The sequence below is a fragment of the Protopterus annectens genome, chromosome 15.part0 (assembly GCF_019279795.1).
Source record: "Protopterus annectens isolate FY-2018-M chromosome 15.part0, PAN1.0, whole genome shotgun sequence".
Taxonomy (NCBI): domain Eukaryota; kingdom Metazoa; phylum Chordata; order Ceratodontiformes; family Protopteridae; genus Protopterus; species Protopterus annectens.
Window position 1 is genome coordinate 735404851 of NC_056749.1, and position 18480 is coordinate 735423330.

General features: G+C 38.3%; 1 protein-coding gene across 2 annotated transcripts in view; it reads right to left on the bottom strand.

Annotated features, from left to right (window-relative positions):
- The window catches only part of AFF2 (AF4/FMR2 family member 2), a 3001139-nt gene that overhangs the window by 1176563 nt on the left and 1806096 nt on the right, over positions 1-18480 (bottom strand). For both annotated transcript variants that reach the window (XM_044057592.1, XM_044057591.1), the window contains exon 7: positions 14526-14612. In XM_044057592.1, the coding sequence (XP_043913527.1) occupies positions 14526-14612 (87 nt within the window). The remainder of the gene's footprint in view (positions 1-14525; positions 14613-18480) is intronic.

Below are 18480 nucleotides of genomic sequence, written 5' to 3' on the forward strand. Positions count from 1 at the left end.
TATAGATGGTGCTAAGTGCACAAGAAGACAGAACAAATCAGGTAGTTTCCAATCTTCTAAAAAGTAATAATACAACACAATCTCTCTCTGAAAAACTCAATACAAATGCACAAGTCCTCCTGTCTTATTCTCCTAAATGGACAATTTTTGTCACTAGCTTTGGTAAATCATTGTCCTGATGGTGTTTCCTGTAGGTTTCTACCAAAGTAATTTTAACCAGACTTCATTGCTTTGGTGTTAAGCTTATTACCCCTGCAAGTTCATGAAGCTGCTTGGTTTCCCCCTTAACCAGGGGCAGCAATCATAGTGTTTTTAGTAGGCAGAATTATGGACAGACAAAGAAAAATGAAACATTTCAAATTGTGTTACATATAAACTTCTGAAACAGTTTATAAACCTGCATTGATTTTGAATACTACCCATGAAGTGCTTAAGTTCACAGAGAGTACTGATTTATTTCAAAGTTTGGTTAGTCATTGCATAATGATCTTGGCACATATTTTTCTGTTTGTATGTTAACTTTAAGCAAAGTTTACTCAAAATACTGGTATCCATCTCTAATTGACCAGAAAGTCCTGTTACACACTATAACGTGTATGCCTTCTATGTAGGTAAAACTGATAGAAGGTTCAGGGATAGGATACAAGAACACCTTTACCAAATACGTATTCAGTCCAGTAATAATGCTTTATCTAAGCATGTTCTTGCAACAAACACCAATCACACTTTTAAATGTATGGTCCTCCAGGTGAATAACCCTAGCCCCAGAGGGGGAGATATCAGAAACTATACAGAAAGAACAGAGATTAAATGTATTGTTATACTCAAGGCACATGTTAGTCCAGGCCTGAATGATAAAATTTCACTTAAACCTGTTTTGAAAAACAGGAGACCATTTGTTAGGTAAAAAAAAAATTCTATATTATTCGTTCTTAGTTTTATATTAGACTTGTATAAATCTGTTTGTTTTTTTATTGAAGCCTTTTAATATACATTTTATATAATTATATAGGTGTGACTGGATATTTTCTGAGTATTATTTTTATAATGAATAAGTTATAAGTAAGAGAAATGCTTTCTACAAGCTTTCATAGATCTGCATATTTCTTGTCTTTGACTTTAAGAACTTATTGAAAGAATTCATGATGATGTCATCTAGTTAATTATTTAATTGAATACCTGCTACATAAAATGTTCAACACTCCTTACTTCTGCTTGTTAAAAGTCTGAGGAAGCCTTCTGGCGAAAGCGCTTACCTTTTTTATATGCCTAAATGAATATATCTGGTTTTATCTATGATGGATTATTTCTTGGATGTACTAACAATATAGACTTCTGCCTTCCTATTGGGACTATATTGATGCTGAAGACTGCTTTATATGCTGGGTTGCTCCTAAGTGCCATCATTTACTTTTTTATTTTTTTTATTTTTCTAATTGCAATTGGTTTTGGAGCATTTATCCCTGTGTGGCTTGCGCTTTATTTTTATTGCACACTATAACTTGTATTTCTTTTTATTTAGCTTATTTTTAACAGTAAAAATTACCTGTGACATCAAAATTAAAACAACCAAGTTGACAAGATGAGGAAAATAGAATATATTTGTACAAACATTGGTTTTTTTTTTTGTACAAATATTTGCTGTTTTAGTAATTGGGAGGCCCTCAGACTGATAATTTCAGCTGGTGGAAAATTACTAGCATGAGCCAGGGCAGCCAGCTGTAGTGATGGAGAATATTACCTGTCTATCTTAGAAATGAATGTGTGTGTGTGTGTGTGTGTGTGTGTGTGTGTGTGTGTGTGTGTGTGTGTGTGTGTGTGTGTCCGTGTGTGTGTAACAGTTTATTTAAAAGAAGTGCTACTATGAGCAAATGAACACTGGGATGTACTAAAATTCTGAGTGAGTGGTGTGAAAATAGTTTGGGGAGTTGGTTAAAAGATTATGCTTAGTAGGATGCTCACTGTGGAGCCTATAGATGCTGGAGACCCATATCCATTGCGAGAGTTTATTTAAAAGAAGTGCTACTATGAGCAAATGAACACTGGGATGTACTAAAATTCTGAGTGAGTGGTGTGAAAATAGTTTGGGGAGTTGGTTAAAAGATTATGCTTAGTAGGATGCTCACTGTGGAGCCTATAGATGCTGGAGACCCATATCCATTGCGAGAGTGCATGCTGCAGTTAGGAACATGCCTATTTGCAATGACGTATATACTGTAAGTGACTAAGCATTTTTGCCTCATTCTGCATGCATAGAAACATTAGATGTGATTCTGTAAGTCTGAAATTCATGGTTTGCAAACCTCAGGTGTAACTCTGCATCTGAATTTGAAAATCATAGCTTACATGTTGCACCGTAAGTAAAGTCCTAAATGTACTTCTGTATGTAAATGCAGTGTGTAGTTATTTACTTTAGTGTGTATGCTGTTTATCTAATTTGGCATAATTAAATGCATGAATGCTGTTGCCACATGGCCTTGGTTTTGGCTAAAAAGACTAGTACACTCACCTTCTTAAATATTACATTACATACATACATAAATAAATAAATACATACATAAATAAGCAAGCGAATAAATAAATAAATACTGATTCATATTTGTGTGCCTTTTACATACATTAATCAGTTTGGCACTAGTGACATGACCATGCTGGCAGGTTTGGGATTCAAAACTCCATTTGTAGACTGTCAGTTAAACCCCTTTATTTATGCATGAAATGCACCATAAGTCACGTAACTAGACAGTGCTCAGGAGCAGTTGGGATATTGGGCAAGGCTCCTCGGTGATCTCCTGGATTTCATACTGAGTAACTATAAACCTAAAGTGCAACCCTGACTGTACTGCAAGTTATTAGCTGTCTAACTTTAATAAAAACTATTGATATGTTTTGATCAAAAAGATTCAGATCTGATGAAGTTTGGTTAAGAGAGAAAGCCCTTATCTGTTGATTTTTCATTAAAGAAGTATCAATTTCTAAACATATTATAACAACTTGACTACTTTAAAGTCTCAGCTAAGCTTGTCAATACTTCATGTTTTTTCCCTTGATTTTAAGGGGTCACAGACAGCAACTTCATCGCTGATGAAATACCATTTTCCCCAATATATATATATATTTGTATATAACTCCATATCTCGAATGTGAGCACCTCTTTCCACAAGTTCATAGGTAAGTACTGGACTAGCTGCCCTTGGGGTCATTTTAAGCCTGGCCAGTTTCCCTTTCTGTGCTCAAAATAACCTATCCCATTTGGTTAGAGATTGGCCTTACCCATCCCATGGTCAATAATTATATATTACCCCTAATGAGAATAACTGGGATTATACCATTGGTAATTTGAGGGGACCCATACCAGGGATAAAGCATTTAGGAGCTGCCTCTGTCCATTAGTAGCACAGGGGTATTCCTGGGGTAAATTTTCTATTTCCTGTCCACTGATCTAAGTTGCGCTTGATCAACACCTACTTCAGCAGGTTTGAGAAGGGAAACAATACAATGGCAATGAAACTGCCCACCAACCAAGAAGATGAAGTGCCCTGCCTCCACCCAGGTGATGTTCAAAGGATGCTGTAATGGGTAAACCCAAGAAAGACAGCTGGTCCTGACATTATTCTGGGGTGGCTGACCAATTAACTACTGTTCTCTCTGCCATATTCAACATATCTCTGCATGAAGCCACAATACCCATGTGCAAGAATACAACAGTTATACCCCTGTCCAAGAAGTCTCCACCCTCAAGCTTGAATGACTACCGCCCAGTAGCTGTCACCTCCACTGTAATGAAGTGCTTTGAGACATTGGTCAAAGATTACTTAACATCAAGCCTTCCTGCAACACTGGACCCACTCCAATTCGCTTATAGATTCAATCACTCTACGGCAGATGCCATCTCACTGGCACTTCACCTATCCTTGGCACACCTGTAGAACAAAAACAGCTATGTCCACATGTTATTTATTGACTTCAGCTCAGCCTTCAACACGGTCATCCCCCAACATCTGATTGAGAAACTGGTCCATCTGGGTGTTAGCGCTCCTTTATGCAACTGGATTCTGGACTTTCTTATTGATAGACCACAAAAGGTATGCGTAGACAACACCACCTCAATAAGCATCACACTGAACACTGGAGTTCCCCAAGAATGTGCCCTGAGTCCCCTGCTGTTCACCATGCTGACACATGACTGCATCACTAGGTACAACACAAACCACATTATTAAGTTTGCGGATGATACTACAGTGCTGGGTCTCATCAGCAATGGTGACAATAAACCACGAACAACTGCAGGAAGAGTTGCTACACCACAAAAATGAAACAACCAGGCCAATGAAAACTATTTTATTTCTCTAGCGCCTCGGCCACAGTAAGCCTTCAAGGAGTAACAAGCCATTCATACAGACAGTTTAAATAGTAACAGCTACAAACATAATGAGTTAATTAAACAATTAAACAATCAACCAATTACACAAAATAAAAAATACTAAAATTTTTTTTTTAAATAATTTAAAGTATTTCACATCACACTTCTCCAACAACAATCTACATTAAGACCTTGAGGTATCAAAGTATTATATTTCAAAATAAAAATAGTTTCTTTTTTTAAAAGTAATTTCTTAATCATATTTACATCAAATTCATTTACAGCCACTTGTTGCAAAATAGTGGCTTTTAAACTATCACCTTTACCATCATGATGTGCACAAAAGTGTTGGTCTAAAGGGCTCTCTAACTTATTAATCCTAATATCTCTCAGATGTTCAAGTAGCCTAATCTTAAACATTCTCTTAGTTTGCCCAATGTAAAACTTTTCACATCCACATTTTAAGGCATAAATAACCCTATCTGTCCTACAATTATATGTCCCATTAGGTTTAAAACTAATATTATTAATATATGGAAAAAAATTAATTATATGGGAACAGCCACTACATTTGCCACATGCTGACATACCTGGACTAGCAGTCTGATGATACAATTTCAACCCAGGTCTAACAAATTTAGTATGGACAACCATATATTTAATGTTTCTACCCCTTTTGTAAGAAAAAGTTAACTTTTTTTCCATTAAATAACTAAGTTCACTGAAATTCTTTAAAAATCCCCAAAAATGTAATATATGTTCTTTAATGCTACTACTACAAACATTATAAGTGGAGACTAAAAAGAAATTATCACTCCTTGTGCTGTTACCAATGTAGCTATTACCTCTATTTTTTGTGAAGGTTTAGTATTATATCTCATATTAAATACCTTTTGGATATCTAAATCAATTAATTTGGCATCATATTGCCTTTTTAAAAACATAGCTCTAGTACGCTGTATTTCATTAAAAAATATATCATTATTGTTGCATAAGCGGGAAATTCTCAAAAATTCACCATAAGGTAGGGCTTCAATAGTGTGTTTAGGGTGACAACTCGTACCCATCAAAAAATCATGAGGCAAACCAAATTTCCTATGGATACTTGTACCAACATGTTGTCCAGTAGTACCTTGCAGATTAATGTCTAGAAAAGAAACAGTTTGTCCATACTGTAGTCCATCAAAAGATATATCAAACCTATTATTTTGAATTTCTTGTACAAAATTTAATATTAAATCTATACCATCTTCACATACAAAAATCAAATCATCAATATATCTATAATACAATTTCACATATTTTTTTCACAAATGAATTAGTATAAATGCATTCTTGTTCAACCATTCCCATAAAAATATTAGCATACATGGGTGCGAAAGGGGCACCCATGGCCGTACCCTGTATTTGATGAAAAATCTGATTGTCAAAATAAAAATAATTATTTTCTAAACAAAACCTCACTAAGTCCATTACATAATGTGTAAGTGGATAATCACCCATTCATTTATATACTGCTTCTATTCCAAACACATGTTTAATATTAGTATAAAGACTCTTCACGTCTAATGTAATCCAATACATGTTATCTTTCCATATAATATTATGTATTTTATTTAAAAAATCAAAGGAGTCTTGTATATATGAAGGAAGCTGTTGTGTTTCCTTTAATAATACCCGATGTAGAATGATTCCCAAATTATGTAAAAAATATTTACTTGCTGAAACTATAGGTCTGCCAGGTGGATTATAGATGTTCTTATGAATTTTGGGTAAACAATAAAAGTACGCTGGACACGAACCTACAATTGTCAGCTTATTTTTAACATCAGTTTCTGACCAATACCCCAATCTCAAACCTCTCAGTATTAAACATGTGTACCTATCTTTGGCTCGTTCAATATCATCACTTTTTACTATACAATAAACAGTTTCATCTTTAAGCAAATCTAGACACACATTTAAATACAGTGTGTAATGCATAATAATTATTTTATTCCCCTTGTCAGAGGGCTTTATAACCAAATCTTTCTGTTTAGAAAAATTAACTAATTCAATCCATTCTTTCTTAGATAAATTATAGTCTACCTGTTTTTTATCAAAATTTTTTAACAATAAATCTACTTCAAATTCTACCATGGCTTGAAACTTCTTAATACCCTCATGAAAAAAAGGAGGCATAAAATCACTTTTTGTAACTACCGATGAAGTGTCAATAATACAATATGCATTGAAATCACTAGAACAAGAAACAAACGTGTCATTTGTATCAATATCTACTACATTTTCTTCAGTACTATATGTGTCATTTATTTCCGTTTCAACAGCCTTATCAACAGGCAAATAATACCACAAGTGCAACTTCCTAACAAATCTAAAAAACTCTATTTTGCACTCATATAATTTAGGCAATACAGTCGGCACAAATTTTAATCCATGATTTAATGCAATAACAATACTATCATTGATATAACAACCAGATAAATTCAACACATTATTCAAATTAGGACATATATCAATACCATTTAGTCCTTTTGTTATCACGCCATTGGCGTTGAGGCCCCCCTCTATAATGTTCTTGTTCCGCATAACTTCTTTTCTGTGGTCTGCCATACTTGCATGGCGGACGAAAATGCTCTGAAAAGTATCGTTCATCAGCCGGAGATGGCAAAGCTGGAAATTCATTAACATCATTCTCACCATAATGTCTATCCTGTGCACAAACCGGCAGATCAACACTAGTTGTACTAGCAGTTCTGTCTCTAGCCCAGCCAGAAACGTTAGAAGGGCGTGCTTTAGAGCGTGAACGTTGATTGGATCCCCTAAAGAAAGCAGTACCTCTTTCAAAATCACGGAGATCTCTCTGTATTTTATACATCTTTTCTTCAATGACTTTCTTTTCCTGCAAATTCACCTTGTCCTGAATATCTCTCAGATGTTCAAGTAGCCTAATTCTAAACATTCTCTTAGTTTGCCCAATGTAAAACTTTTCACATCCACATTTTAAGGCATAAATAACCCTATCTGTCCTACAATTATACGTCCCATTAGGTTTAAAACTAATATTATTAATATATGGAAAAAAATAATTATATGGGAGCAGCCACTACATTTGCCACATGCTGACATACCTGGACTAGCAATCTGATGATACAATTTCAACCCAGGTCTAACAAATTTAGTATGGACAACCATATCTTTAATGTTTCTACCCCTTTTGTAAGAAAAAGTTAACTTTTTTTCCATTAAATTACTAAGTTCACTGAAATTCTTTAAAAATCCCCAAAAATGTAATATATGTTCTTTAATGCTACTACTACAAACATTATAAGTGGAGACTAAAAAGAAATTATCACTCCTTGTGCTGTTACCAATGTAGCTATTACCTCTATTTTTTTGTGAAGGTTTAGTATTATATATCATATTAAATACCTTTTGGATATCTAAATCAATTAATTTGGCATCATATTGTCAATGGTGACAATAAAGCCTACAGAGAGGAGGTGAACCAACTGATTGGCTGGTGTAACAAAGTACAGTTGTGTACACTTACCATAAATGTAGATGTTTGAGAGTATTCACATTTGGGTTATCCCTGCTGGGGTAGCCCTCAGCCTGCGTCGGTTTCTGTCACTTAAGGACTGACGTCAGGTCGTCAGTAGTATAAAGTAAGGCAGCCGATGCCATTACATCAGTTTTTCTTGCCCCAACTGTCAGGAGCCCCCAAGTAGGAGGCCAGGGTTTGGTGGAAGAAACCCCACCAGTGGAAAATAAATACCAGTAAGTCTCTTGAAAGGAAAGGAGAACAACACGTTAAAATGGTAATAAAAGGAGAAAGAGAAGAAAGGGGGATGGGGGGGGGCAGGACTACAACAGTGAATACACTCGAACATCTACATTTATGGTAAGTGTACACAACTGTACTATGTTCTTCGTGTTTCACTGTTGCAGTCATCACATTTGGGCTGATTCCCAAAGCTGAGGAAAAGGGTGGAGGCAGTCAATGAAACTAGGGTCTGGCTAGGATGCCCTGCAAGACTGCAGAGGCAAACCCTGCCCTGGATTTGGAGAAGAGAGGCAGGTGGTAATGCTTGGTAAAAGTGTGAACAGATGTCCAGGTGGCAGCCTCCAGGATGTCCCTGGTGGGGACTCCTGTGAGAAAAGCTGCTCTGGTGGAGTATGTCCTGATCTCCTTGGTGGGGGGTGCTTTCCATGCTGTATGTAGCAGAAATGGATGCAGTGTGCTATCCATTTTAAAATGGTTTGTTTGGAGATGGCTTTGCCTTCTGCCCCTGTAGCAAAGCTAACCAGCAATTGATCAGACTTTCTGAAGGATTTAGTCCTGTCTAGATATAATCTGAGCTGTATGTGCACATCTAGAGAGTGAAGAATCCTTCCCCCCTTGTTCTGGGGATTAGGAACAAAAAGGTGGGCAAATGAATGGACTGGTTGACAGCCACACTGGACATCACCTTGGGCATGAAGGATGGGTTAGTTCTGAGGGATACCCTGTCTGCATGAAAGATAATGAAGGGCTCCACAGCCATGAGTGCTTTCAGCTCAGAGACTTTTTTGGCTGAAGTGATGGCCAGAAGGAATGCGGTCTTCCAGGAGAGAAATTTTAGCTCTCCAGAAGAAGTTGGTTTGAAGGGGGCAGGGTGAGCTTTTCCAATACAAAGTTAAGGTCCCAAGCTGGTGTTGGTGCCCTATTGGGTGGCCTCAAGTTGCTAGCCCCTCTTAGGAACTGTTTGATCAAAGGGTGTGAAAAAGGGGCTGCTCAGTGGGAAAATGAGCAGAAATAGCAGAGGCATGAATTTTTATGGAAGAGAAAAAGAGGCCACTGTGTAGTAGGTCAGCTAAGTAATCCAGGATGAGAATGAGGGAGGGGTGTACCATATTGGCTACCTTAGCCTGGATCCAGGTGCAGACCCTTTTCCATTTATCAGCATAAGACTTTCTGATGCTAGGACGTCTGGCCTCATGGATAACATCCAGAACCTCTTTACTAAGGCTGGCAGATTGGTTCAGGGTTAGGGAATACACCAAGCTGCCAAATTGAGTGTCTGCAATTGGGAATGCAAGAACTCCCCTTCCATCTGGGTCAGGAGGTTTGGAATCTGAGGAAGATGCCATGGGGTAGCGAGGACAGGCTGTGCAGCAAGGGGTACCAGTGCTGCCGGGGCCAGTCTGGAGTGATGAGAATGATCCTTGGTTTTTCCTCCCTCATTTTGAGCAGTACCCTGGGGATGAAGGGTAGAGGAGGAAAGGCATAGACTGATAGACTAACCCAGGGGAAGGACAGGGCATCCACTTTCCAAGCCATGCAGTGATGCTCCCTGGTGCAGAGTTTGCTGAGCTGATGGTTGGTGTGGGAGGCAAAGAGGTCAGCCTTTGGGGTTCCCCATTTCTGAGTTATTAGGGTGAAGGTACTTCTGTTGAGTTGCCATTCGTGTGGGTCCAGAAAATTTCTGCTTAAATGGTCTGCCAGAGAGTTGAGAGAGCCTGGTAGGAATTGTGCTTACAGGTGTAGTTGCATGGCAGAGGCTGTGTGCCAAAGGGTCATGGCCAGCCTGCATAGAGGGTAGGAGTGAGTCCCTCCCTGCTTGTTGGTGTACTACATCACTGTGGTGCTGTCTGTTTTGATCAGGAGACCCCATGGAGAGAGAAGGGGCTTGAAAGCTATCAAGGCTTGCTGCACAACCATCATCTCTTTTTGAATGATGTGCAGAGGAATTTGCTGTGGGCTCCATTGGCCCTGAATGCACCTGTGATCCAGGTGTGCACCCCAAGCATAGTCTGATGCATCTGTGATGAGGATCTGGGTGGCAGGATGTGGGGAGAAAGGCATTCCCTTGTTGTGGGAGCATGCTGTTGCCCACCAAAGAAAATCTTTTCTGAGGCAAGGAATTATAGGTAGAAGAGTTTCCATGTCCTGAGAGTGCTGGCACCAAAGGCTCTTTAGGTAGCATTGAAGTTTCCTCATATGCAGTCTGGCATATGAAATGAGTAGTATGCAAGATGCCATGAACCCTAGAGCTTGCAGGATCTTCCTTGCAGTTAGCTGGGGCCTGGTGGCTAGTTGAGAGAAGTAGGCTGTCAGGAAAATTTGTTTCTCTGGAGTAAGGTATGCCATATAGGAAGGTGTGTCCAAACTTGCTCCCAGGCAGATTATTCTTTGGGTGGGCACCTGTTTTAATTTCTTTTCATTGATTGTGTACCCTAGGGTGGTTAGTAGGGTCTTTACAAAGGTCAGGTGTTTGAGCAGCTTCTCCTGGCTGTCTGCCTGAGTAAGGCAGTCATCTAAGTATGGGTAAATCTGAATATTTCTTTGTTTGTAAAAGGCAATGGCCAGAGCCAGACATTTTGTGAAAACTCTGGGAGCAGTACATAAGCCAAAGAGAAGCGCAAAGAACTGAAAATGTTGAGATCCTGCCCTGAAATGGAGATATTTCCTGCATGATCCCCTGATAGGAATGTGGAGGTAGCCCTCTTTTAGATCTAGGGTGGCTAGCCAAGCATCCTTGGCAAGCATGGGTAGCAGCTGCTGGAGAGTGAGCATTTTGAATGTTGGGATCACCAGGAAGGTGTTTAGAATGGATAGACTGAGGATGGGGCAACAGGTGCCCCCTTTTCTGGGCACCAGAAAGAGTCTGGAGTAGAAAACTTGGCCTATCTGTTCTGCAGGAACATGCTCTACTGCCCTCACAGAGAGCAGGGAAAGGATAGATCTGGGAACCCTTTTGGGGTTGGAAGGGTGTGGAAGGAAAATTTGTATCCCTGAGACGCAATGTTCAGAAACTAGTGGTCCTTGGTAATGGTGGCCAAGGTACTTGAGTGAAAGGAGAGTTTTCCTCCTAGGGGTAAGTGAATGTGGGCAGAGGGAGGGGTGGAGGAGATGAGTCATTGTGAGTTTTTACCATAAGAGGGTGGCTTAGAACTCCCTGGTTTTGAAGTGGAGGTAGTCCACTGCTTAGATCTTTGCATTCCTTGGGGCTGCTGTTGGGGGGGGGGCGGTCTAGGCTGGGCCGGTTTACTGGGAGCAGGAAAGTACCAGTGTTTGGAGGGACAATGCCTGCTGAACCTAGGAGGCTGGACCTGCAAGAAATCATTAACTGTTTGCATAGATTTTGCTTTTTCTTCCATATTTTTTAAGACCTCTTTTGTCTTAGTGCCAAATAAATTATCTTTGTGCAAGGGGGCATCCAACAATTTAGCTTTGACATGATCTGGCAGGGGCTGTTCCTTAAGCCATGCATGCTTTCTAATGACAGATCCAGTGACTGCCGCCCTGCAAGAAGCTTCTAGGACATCAAAACCACAGTGCAAGGTGTGTTTAGTTACTTGACTTGCAGAATGCATTAACTCTTGTAAATCTTTAGATTCTGCCCAAGCAGGAAAGGAAGACATTTTTTGTTTAAGAAGTTCCAAGGTATGTTGCTGAAATTTCAGCATATGTAACTGACAATTTAGTGCCTTGATAGCAAGAATAGTTGAGGTGTATACTTTCTTACCCCATCTGTCCAATGCTCAGGAATCCCTGTCTGAGGGGGTGGGATTCTTAGTAGAGGTTGCTTTAATTCCTTTTGGCCCTTGAGAAATGACTTCAGGGTCAGCTGTAGGATTTTAAAAAAGATATTTGTGTGAATCAAGGACTCTATAGTACCTATCTGGTTTTCTGGGAGCAGGAGGAAGGGCATGGGGCTGGATTCAAGGACAACATCCTCCACAACATCCAGAACTGGGGGGATGGCCAAAGGTCTGTGTTGTGGAAGATCTAGGAATTCTCTGAGTCTCTTTTTAGACTGAGGGTAGTCCTGATTTTCCCATTGGAAATGCTCCCTTAAGGTATGCAGGAGTTCCCGAAAGGAAAAATCCTCTGGGGGAGAGGCTGAAGGAATGGAATCCTCTGCATCAGAATTCTCATAAGTGGAGAGAGGTTGCATGTCTTCATTTAAATAATCAGCCCTTGTAAGTCTCGAACCCAGGACCCTGCACACCATAGCCACAGTGATTTAACACTAAACCATTTGAGCTGTAGATGAAAACTCAGGTAGTGGGTGACCAGCACTCATGCCAACTGCTTCTGCTTTGGGCTCCACGGTAAGAAAGACTGATGTAATGGCGTTGGCTGCCTTACTTTATACTACTGATGACCTGATGTCTGTCCTCAAGCAACAGCAACTGACGCAGAAATACTAAGTTTCTGGTATTTCGGTCGTCCGAAGGCTACCCTGGCAGGGATAACCCAAATGTGATGACTGCAACATTGAAACACGAAGAACATCAACAACCTGGTTCTCAATGTGAATAAAACAAAGGAGATAATAATAGACTTCGGGAAGACATACAAGGCTCATTCTCCACTCACAATCAAAGGAGAAACAGTGGAAAGGGTGAAAAGCACCACGTTCTTGGGGGGGTGCATATTGCTGAAGACTTGCCTTGGTCAATAAACACTAATGACATTGTCAAGAAGGCACAACAGCATCTACACTTTCTAAGAAGGTTGAGGAGAGCAAAACTACCTCCTTCAGTTCTTGTAACCTTCTACAGGGGTACCATCGAAAGCATCCTGACTAGTAATCTCTTGGTGTAGTATGGAAACTGCAAGATTTCAGATCGCAAATCTCTGCAGAGGGTGGTAAAAGTGGCAGAGAGAATTATCAGGTCCACACTGCCAGCTATCTAGGACTTACACTCTGCTTGGTGCCTCAGCAGAGCCATGAAAATAGTCAGACTGCACTCAGCTTGCCCATGGTCTGTTCTCATGTTTGTCTTTCTTCAGGCAGGAGATACCGTAGCTTGCATTGCAAAACCACCAGATTTAATAGAAGCTTTTTTTTTTCCACAAGCCATCAGACTTCTGAACTCCAGTAATAACACACAGCATGCTGGTCATCTTGGTCTGGAGTTACAATGATGAAGTAATTCACAGACATATGAAAGTACAATCTTATACCTTATGTGCAATATTAACGATGCCAAGTTAACATTCTGTGCAATACTCCAAGTTAGTATTCTGTGCATTTTGAAATCTGTTTGATTCTGATCTGTACAATATATTATCTGTACAATATTTTGGTACTGACCAAGACATGTAAGTGGCATAGCCTTGGTGCATGTCACTGTACTTGTTACTGCACTGCATAAGTGTCTTACTGTTGATATTGTGGGATAGCATTAGTATATGTGTTATTGTTGTATTAATATTATCGGTATATGTTGTATGTACAATGAGTTTGAAGTAACGCAATTTCATTCAGTCGCACTGTTGTGGGGTCTGAATGACAATAAAGCTCACTTTGACTTTGAATATGAAGAGGAATGAGCTTTGTTTTATGTTGACGGGGAGTCTGTAACACAGCAGTGGTATCCTCCATATTATATAAACATATATTATATATAACCTATACTATTTTCACTGTCACACCTAAAGGGAAAAAGAAACTCCCTGCAAAGAAGAAAATGTTTGTTACAGGAATTAGGAATTTATCTTTTTTAAAACTTCTGCTGAGATTCTACATCACTGGCTGGTATGATAATTAAAAAAATATTTCTTTCTCAGGCTGGGTGACAACCTCCTTGATACTGATTGTAAACTAACAGAAATGTAAATGTCCGACAAGGTTTTTCTTTTATTCTGATAAGGAGGCAGCAGTTCTACCTACCTTTAGTTTTTCTGCAGATTGGCACCAGCAGACCGAGTTTCTTAAAAAAGAAAGTCGTGGCATTATTTCGGACATGACGGCTTTTATTGTTCCTGTATGTTATGCTGACTTTCATTTTAGGAATCATTTTTATTTTTGTTAGAAGAATTGTGGTATTAAATTCCCTGCCAACATGTTTATACTGGCTAGCTGTGATACTGTGGCCACCGCCCTTTGCTTTGTGAATGCTAAGTACAAATATTTGCACAGTAATGTCAAACACCAAAAAGTAGTTCAGAAATGCTTACATATTAAATAGATATTTACAAATACAGCTCAGTACAAATACAGCTCAGTAAATACTCCATTTCTCCACTGAAGTTAAATTAACTGACTTCAAGTCCCAAAAAATTAGACATTTCTTTTCAGAAGATCTGTGGAGCTATCATCATATGAAATCATAATTCCTTATAGCTCTGAAAAAAAAGAAAAAAGAAGAAATACATGCATGTTACCTTGTTTGGAATGGGAAACTTGGTCTGCTCGGCTTTACCAGGAGTGTGGATTGCTGTCAGAGGAGGTGGCCATGAATGTGTCATCTCCTGTAAAATAAAATAAAATAAAATAAAATATTAATACACACTTTAGTTTTGATCTAGCTGCTCTTTGGAAGTTTCCAATACTGAGCTTTCATGGTAGTTTATTTATTTATTCATTCATGAATTTGTTTGTCTAGGAAGAACACTGATTCATCATGCTCAGCTTATGTGTATATCAACATTGGAAAATAATTATGCTAAAACAATGCAAGAATGCAAAAAAATAAAAAATAAAAAAGTGGAGCCAAGTTTATACAACATAGAATAAAAATGAGCAAAGAACATTAATACATTTTACAAAGAATAACAGCAATACTGATTACCAGCAGAAGATAAGAACATTAGTTTGAAGTACTTTACACTCGGAGAAAGAGAGGGCTTATAATACAAGCAACGTTTTTGGTTTAAGTACATGTGGAAGGAAGGGCCTGAGAGATTCAGGATCAGAAATAGGAGTTATGTGACATTACCTTTGTTAGTGCACCTACATTTTGCTTGTTGTTTAAAGATAAATGCTTTTAATTCGTTACTAAATGTGCAAAAGGAAAGGGTGTCACTTTTATTGGGGGGCAGATTCCAAGATTTGGGGGCCCAGGATAGAGAATGAAGTAAAGAGTTTGGCTGCTGCAGTTGCAAGGGATCTGAAATTGTACGATGGTTGCCTTACATTCTATTGCCAACGAATGAACAGGATGACTTGATGTGTTTAAATATCATACAACTAAAAAGGAGGGTGATTCTTTTTGGGATAGCTAACCACTTGGTCATGCAGAGATGTTTCCTCCAAACTAATTAAAGAGTTGGGAGATCAAATGATTGCAGACTCTGGGATTAATTTTACTAAGAGGCGTGCAATATGATTATTTGCCTGTCTTATGCATAGCACAGCGTTTTATGGAATGTATGGCATAAAACATATAGACTCTGCATGCGATTAATAAACACTATTTGTAAATGTCCTGTGATTTCACACTAAACAGTTATTTACTTATTATTTATTTATTGACATTTGTTGACTGGGAAAGTCCACTGGGCCAATGACCCATTTTCATGGAGGCTCGGGGAGAAAAGTTACATACAATCACAGAAATTTTTACATAACATCAGCTTAACTTTGAAAGTCAAGAAAGTTTTTACACAATAGAAACTGAAGTAGATATACAAGACAAATACATATTATAGTGGTACGCAATACAAGAAAATAAACACAGTGTGTTAGATTTTTACTAATTCTGTTTGTATATTCTCATAAGTAAGAGTACTGTTTAATCAATTCTGTTTATTCAGTCACAGAAATAAAGAAAGCAAGAGAGATTGGATAAGAAGACAGATAGTGTAAATTGCAACTATATTAAGTTAGTAAAAGTATTTGTAGTGTATAGTGGCCAAAACATTTAAGGTGGTTTAATTATATGACTACAAGAACAGACAAGGTTATTGAGAGTGTTCTTTTAGTGCAAATTTAAATGTTTTTAAAGAGTCTAGTTGAGTAAGAGAGAGAGGGAGCACATTCCAAAGTTTGGCAATGGCATGGGAATAGAGACATTGTCCAGCTCTTTTGTTGGGTTTAGTTATGGTTAAGAGTTGTTTGTTAGAGGACCTAAGATGCTGAGTAGGGGTGTGTGTTTGTATTATAGTTTGAAGGGATGGGCAGTAGTTTGGATTATTTAATAGTTTGTGGTTGACAGTAAGTTGGGAGTAATGTAGGTAATGAAGGAAATCAAACCAGTTTATAGATTTAATGGCCAGACAATGATGTGTGCGAGTTGGTATGTTGGAGATAAACTTGGCTATTTTATAGTAGCACGACTGCAGTTTGTTCAGGAGAGGTGTGTGTAGGTTAGTGAAAATGAGGCAACCATAGAGGAGACAGGGTAGGAGTAGACTATTAGCTAGTTTCAACTTGGTAGACTTGTCCAAATAGAGTTTATGCTTATAGAGTTTGCCAAGCTTAAAATGGGTCTTTTTGATTGAGTTGAGTATATGATTCTCAAATCAGTTTGTCATCAATTGTGATGCCAAGTAGTTTAGAATACTGCTACCTCCTGGTAGTCTGATGTAATGGCAACAGCTCCTTTCAAAAAACATGTAGATCCCAATTTTATTCCAAATGCCATTTGTAACGGAGTTGTTCAATAATCTGAGCTGTTCACATGTTGCTTTCAATAACTTTTATTTCATATGTTTTGGTCTGTTTCGCAAAAAAAAAAAAAAAATGATTTCTGGCAAATCATTCATAGGCAAGGTAATTATGTGTAAAAGGATTGTATACATTAATGACTACAGGAGAAAATGACAGAAAGCTCACAGGCTGTAACTTCTATCAGCAGATTGTGGGGGAGGGGGGGTTGGAGAAGTTCTACTGAAAGTAAAGAGAGGGCAAACAGGGCAACAAGAGGCAAGGTAGTGAAGAAGAAATGTAAAGAAAGGGTAGAATCAGAAAAGGGGAACTCAAAGAAAAATATATAAAACCAAAGCAAATGGGAGAGAGAGTGCAACAGGCCTAAAGCAGGGTAAAAGCAATAAGGGCTTAAGATGTAAAGCTTGCAAAGGTGAAAGAGAAATAAGGTTATAAGGAGACACAATAAGGGGTGCAACCAAAGTGGATCTGGTCCTCAATAATATGGGATAATGCTGCAAATCCCCTAGTTTAATGTCTTCTCTGGTAAGGAAAGACCGGAAAATGGTCTCCAGTGAAGTAAAAATAAAAGCACAATAGCCAGTATAATTAGGTATTGGGATATTATTTTATTAACATTTTTTATTTTTTTTTATTTATTTTTTACAATTACAAATTATTTATTACAATTTTCAGCATTTTAACTAGCATAACTTTTATTTTATTATTTTTTACACTGCTTACTTTGGGTGGGGCTGCTGCAAGCTTTAGCTTTAAAATTTAAATAGCTATTTAGATAATGTGGGTGGTTAATTATTCAATCAAGTTAACATTTTTTTTATGTTAATTTTTTTTGCAAGCTATTTTTTTTGCAGCATTTTTTTGGTTTTGTACTTGAAAAAGCCGGTATGTCTTCTTAGCTTCTGTCTTCTACTTTGATTTTATATTATTGCTTGTGAAAAAAAAGAGTTCTACTGGTTTAGCAGTTTCAATTGGATTTATTATTGCGAAGAAGAATATACATTTTTTTCAACAACCAGCAGGAGCCCTGGCATTTACTTTTTTGTGTGCCCGAGGGATTTGGGTCTTAGTGAGCTTTTGCATCACTTGTTTTACAATAAACTAATATTTATATTTTTTTTCGGATTTGTTGTGTTTCTCTTGGCTCTCCAGTATTCATTTTTAAGTAAAAATAAAACCTGGAACCTCAGCTAACCCAGGAATATTCAAGAACTATTCAAAGGCTAACTTCCTACTATTAAGTGATAACATGGCAAAATCTCAAGCCCTCACAAAACCTGAGAACACTGCCTACCCAGAACTGTTCACAGAAACCCTATACAAACATGTTAATAGCTGCACACAGGCAGCTGTACCCACCAGGAAGAAGTACAGACCTAACTCAAAAAACAAACCACCCTGGTAGGACAGAACAGTAATAGACTGTATAACAGAAGGAAGAAAATCATGGCAAAAAATAGGAGATGCAGCGTCCAGCAGGATAAAAACACTCTCATCAAACTAAAGAAACAACTCAGAGCACATATGAACTCTACCAAAGCCAAATTTGAGGTAGATTTGGCCTCCCAGGCCAAGGACAACCACAAGGCATTCTTTAGCTATGTGCACAACCTCAAAGACAATACACAATTGTGTGCAGAGCTAACTGTAAGTGGAGCCACCTATACTGTGCCAGAAGATATAGCAAACCTACTGGCAGACAAATTCAGTTCCAACTTTACTCCTCTCTCC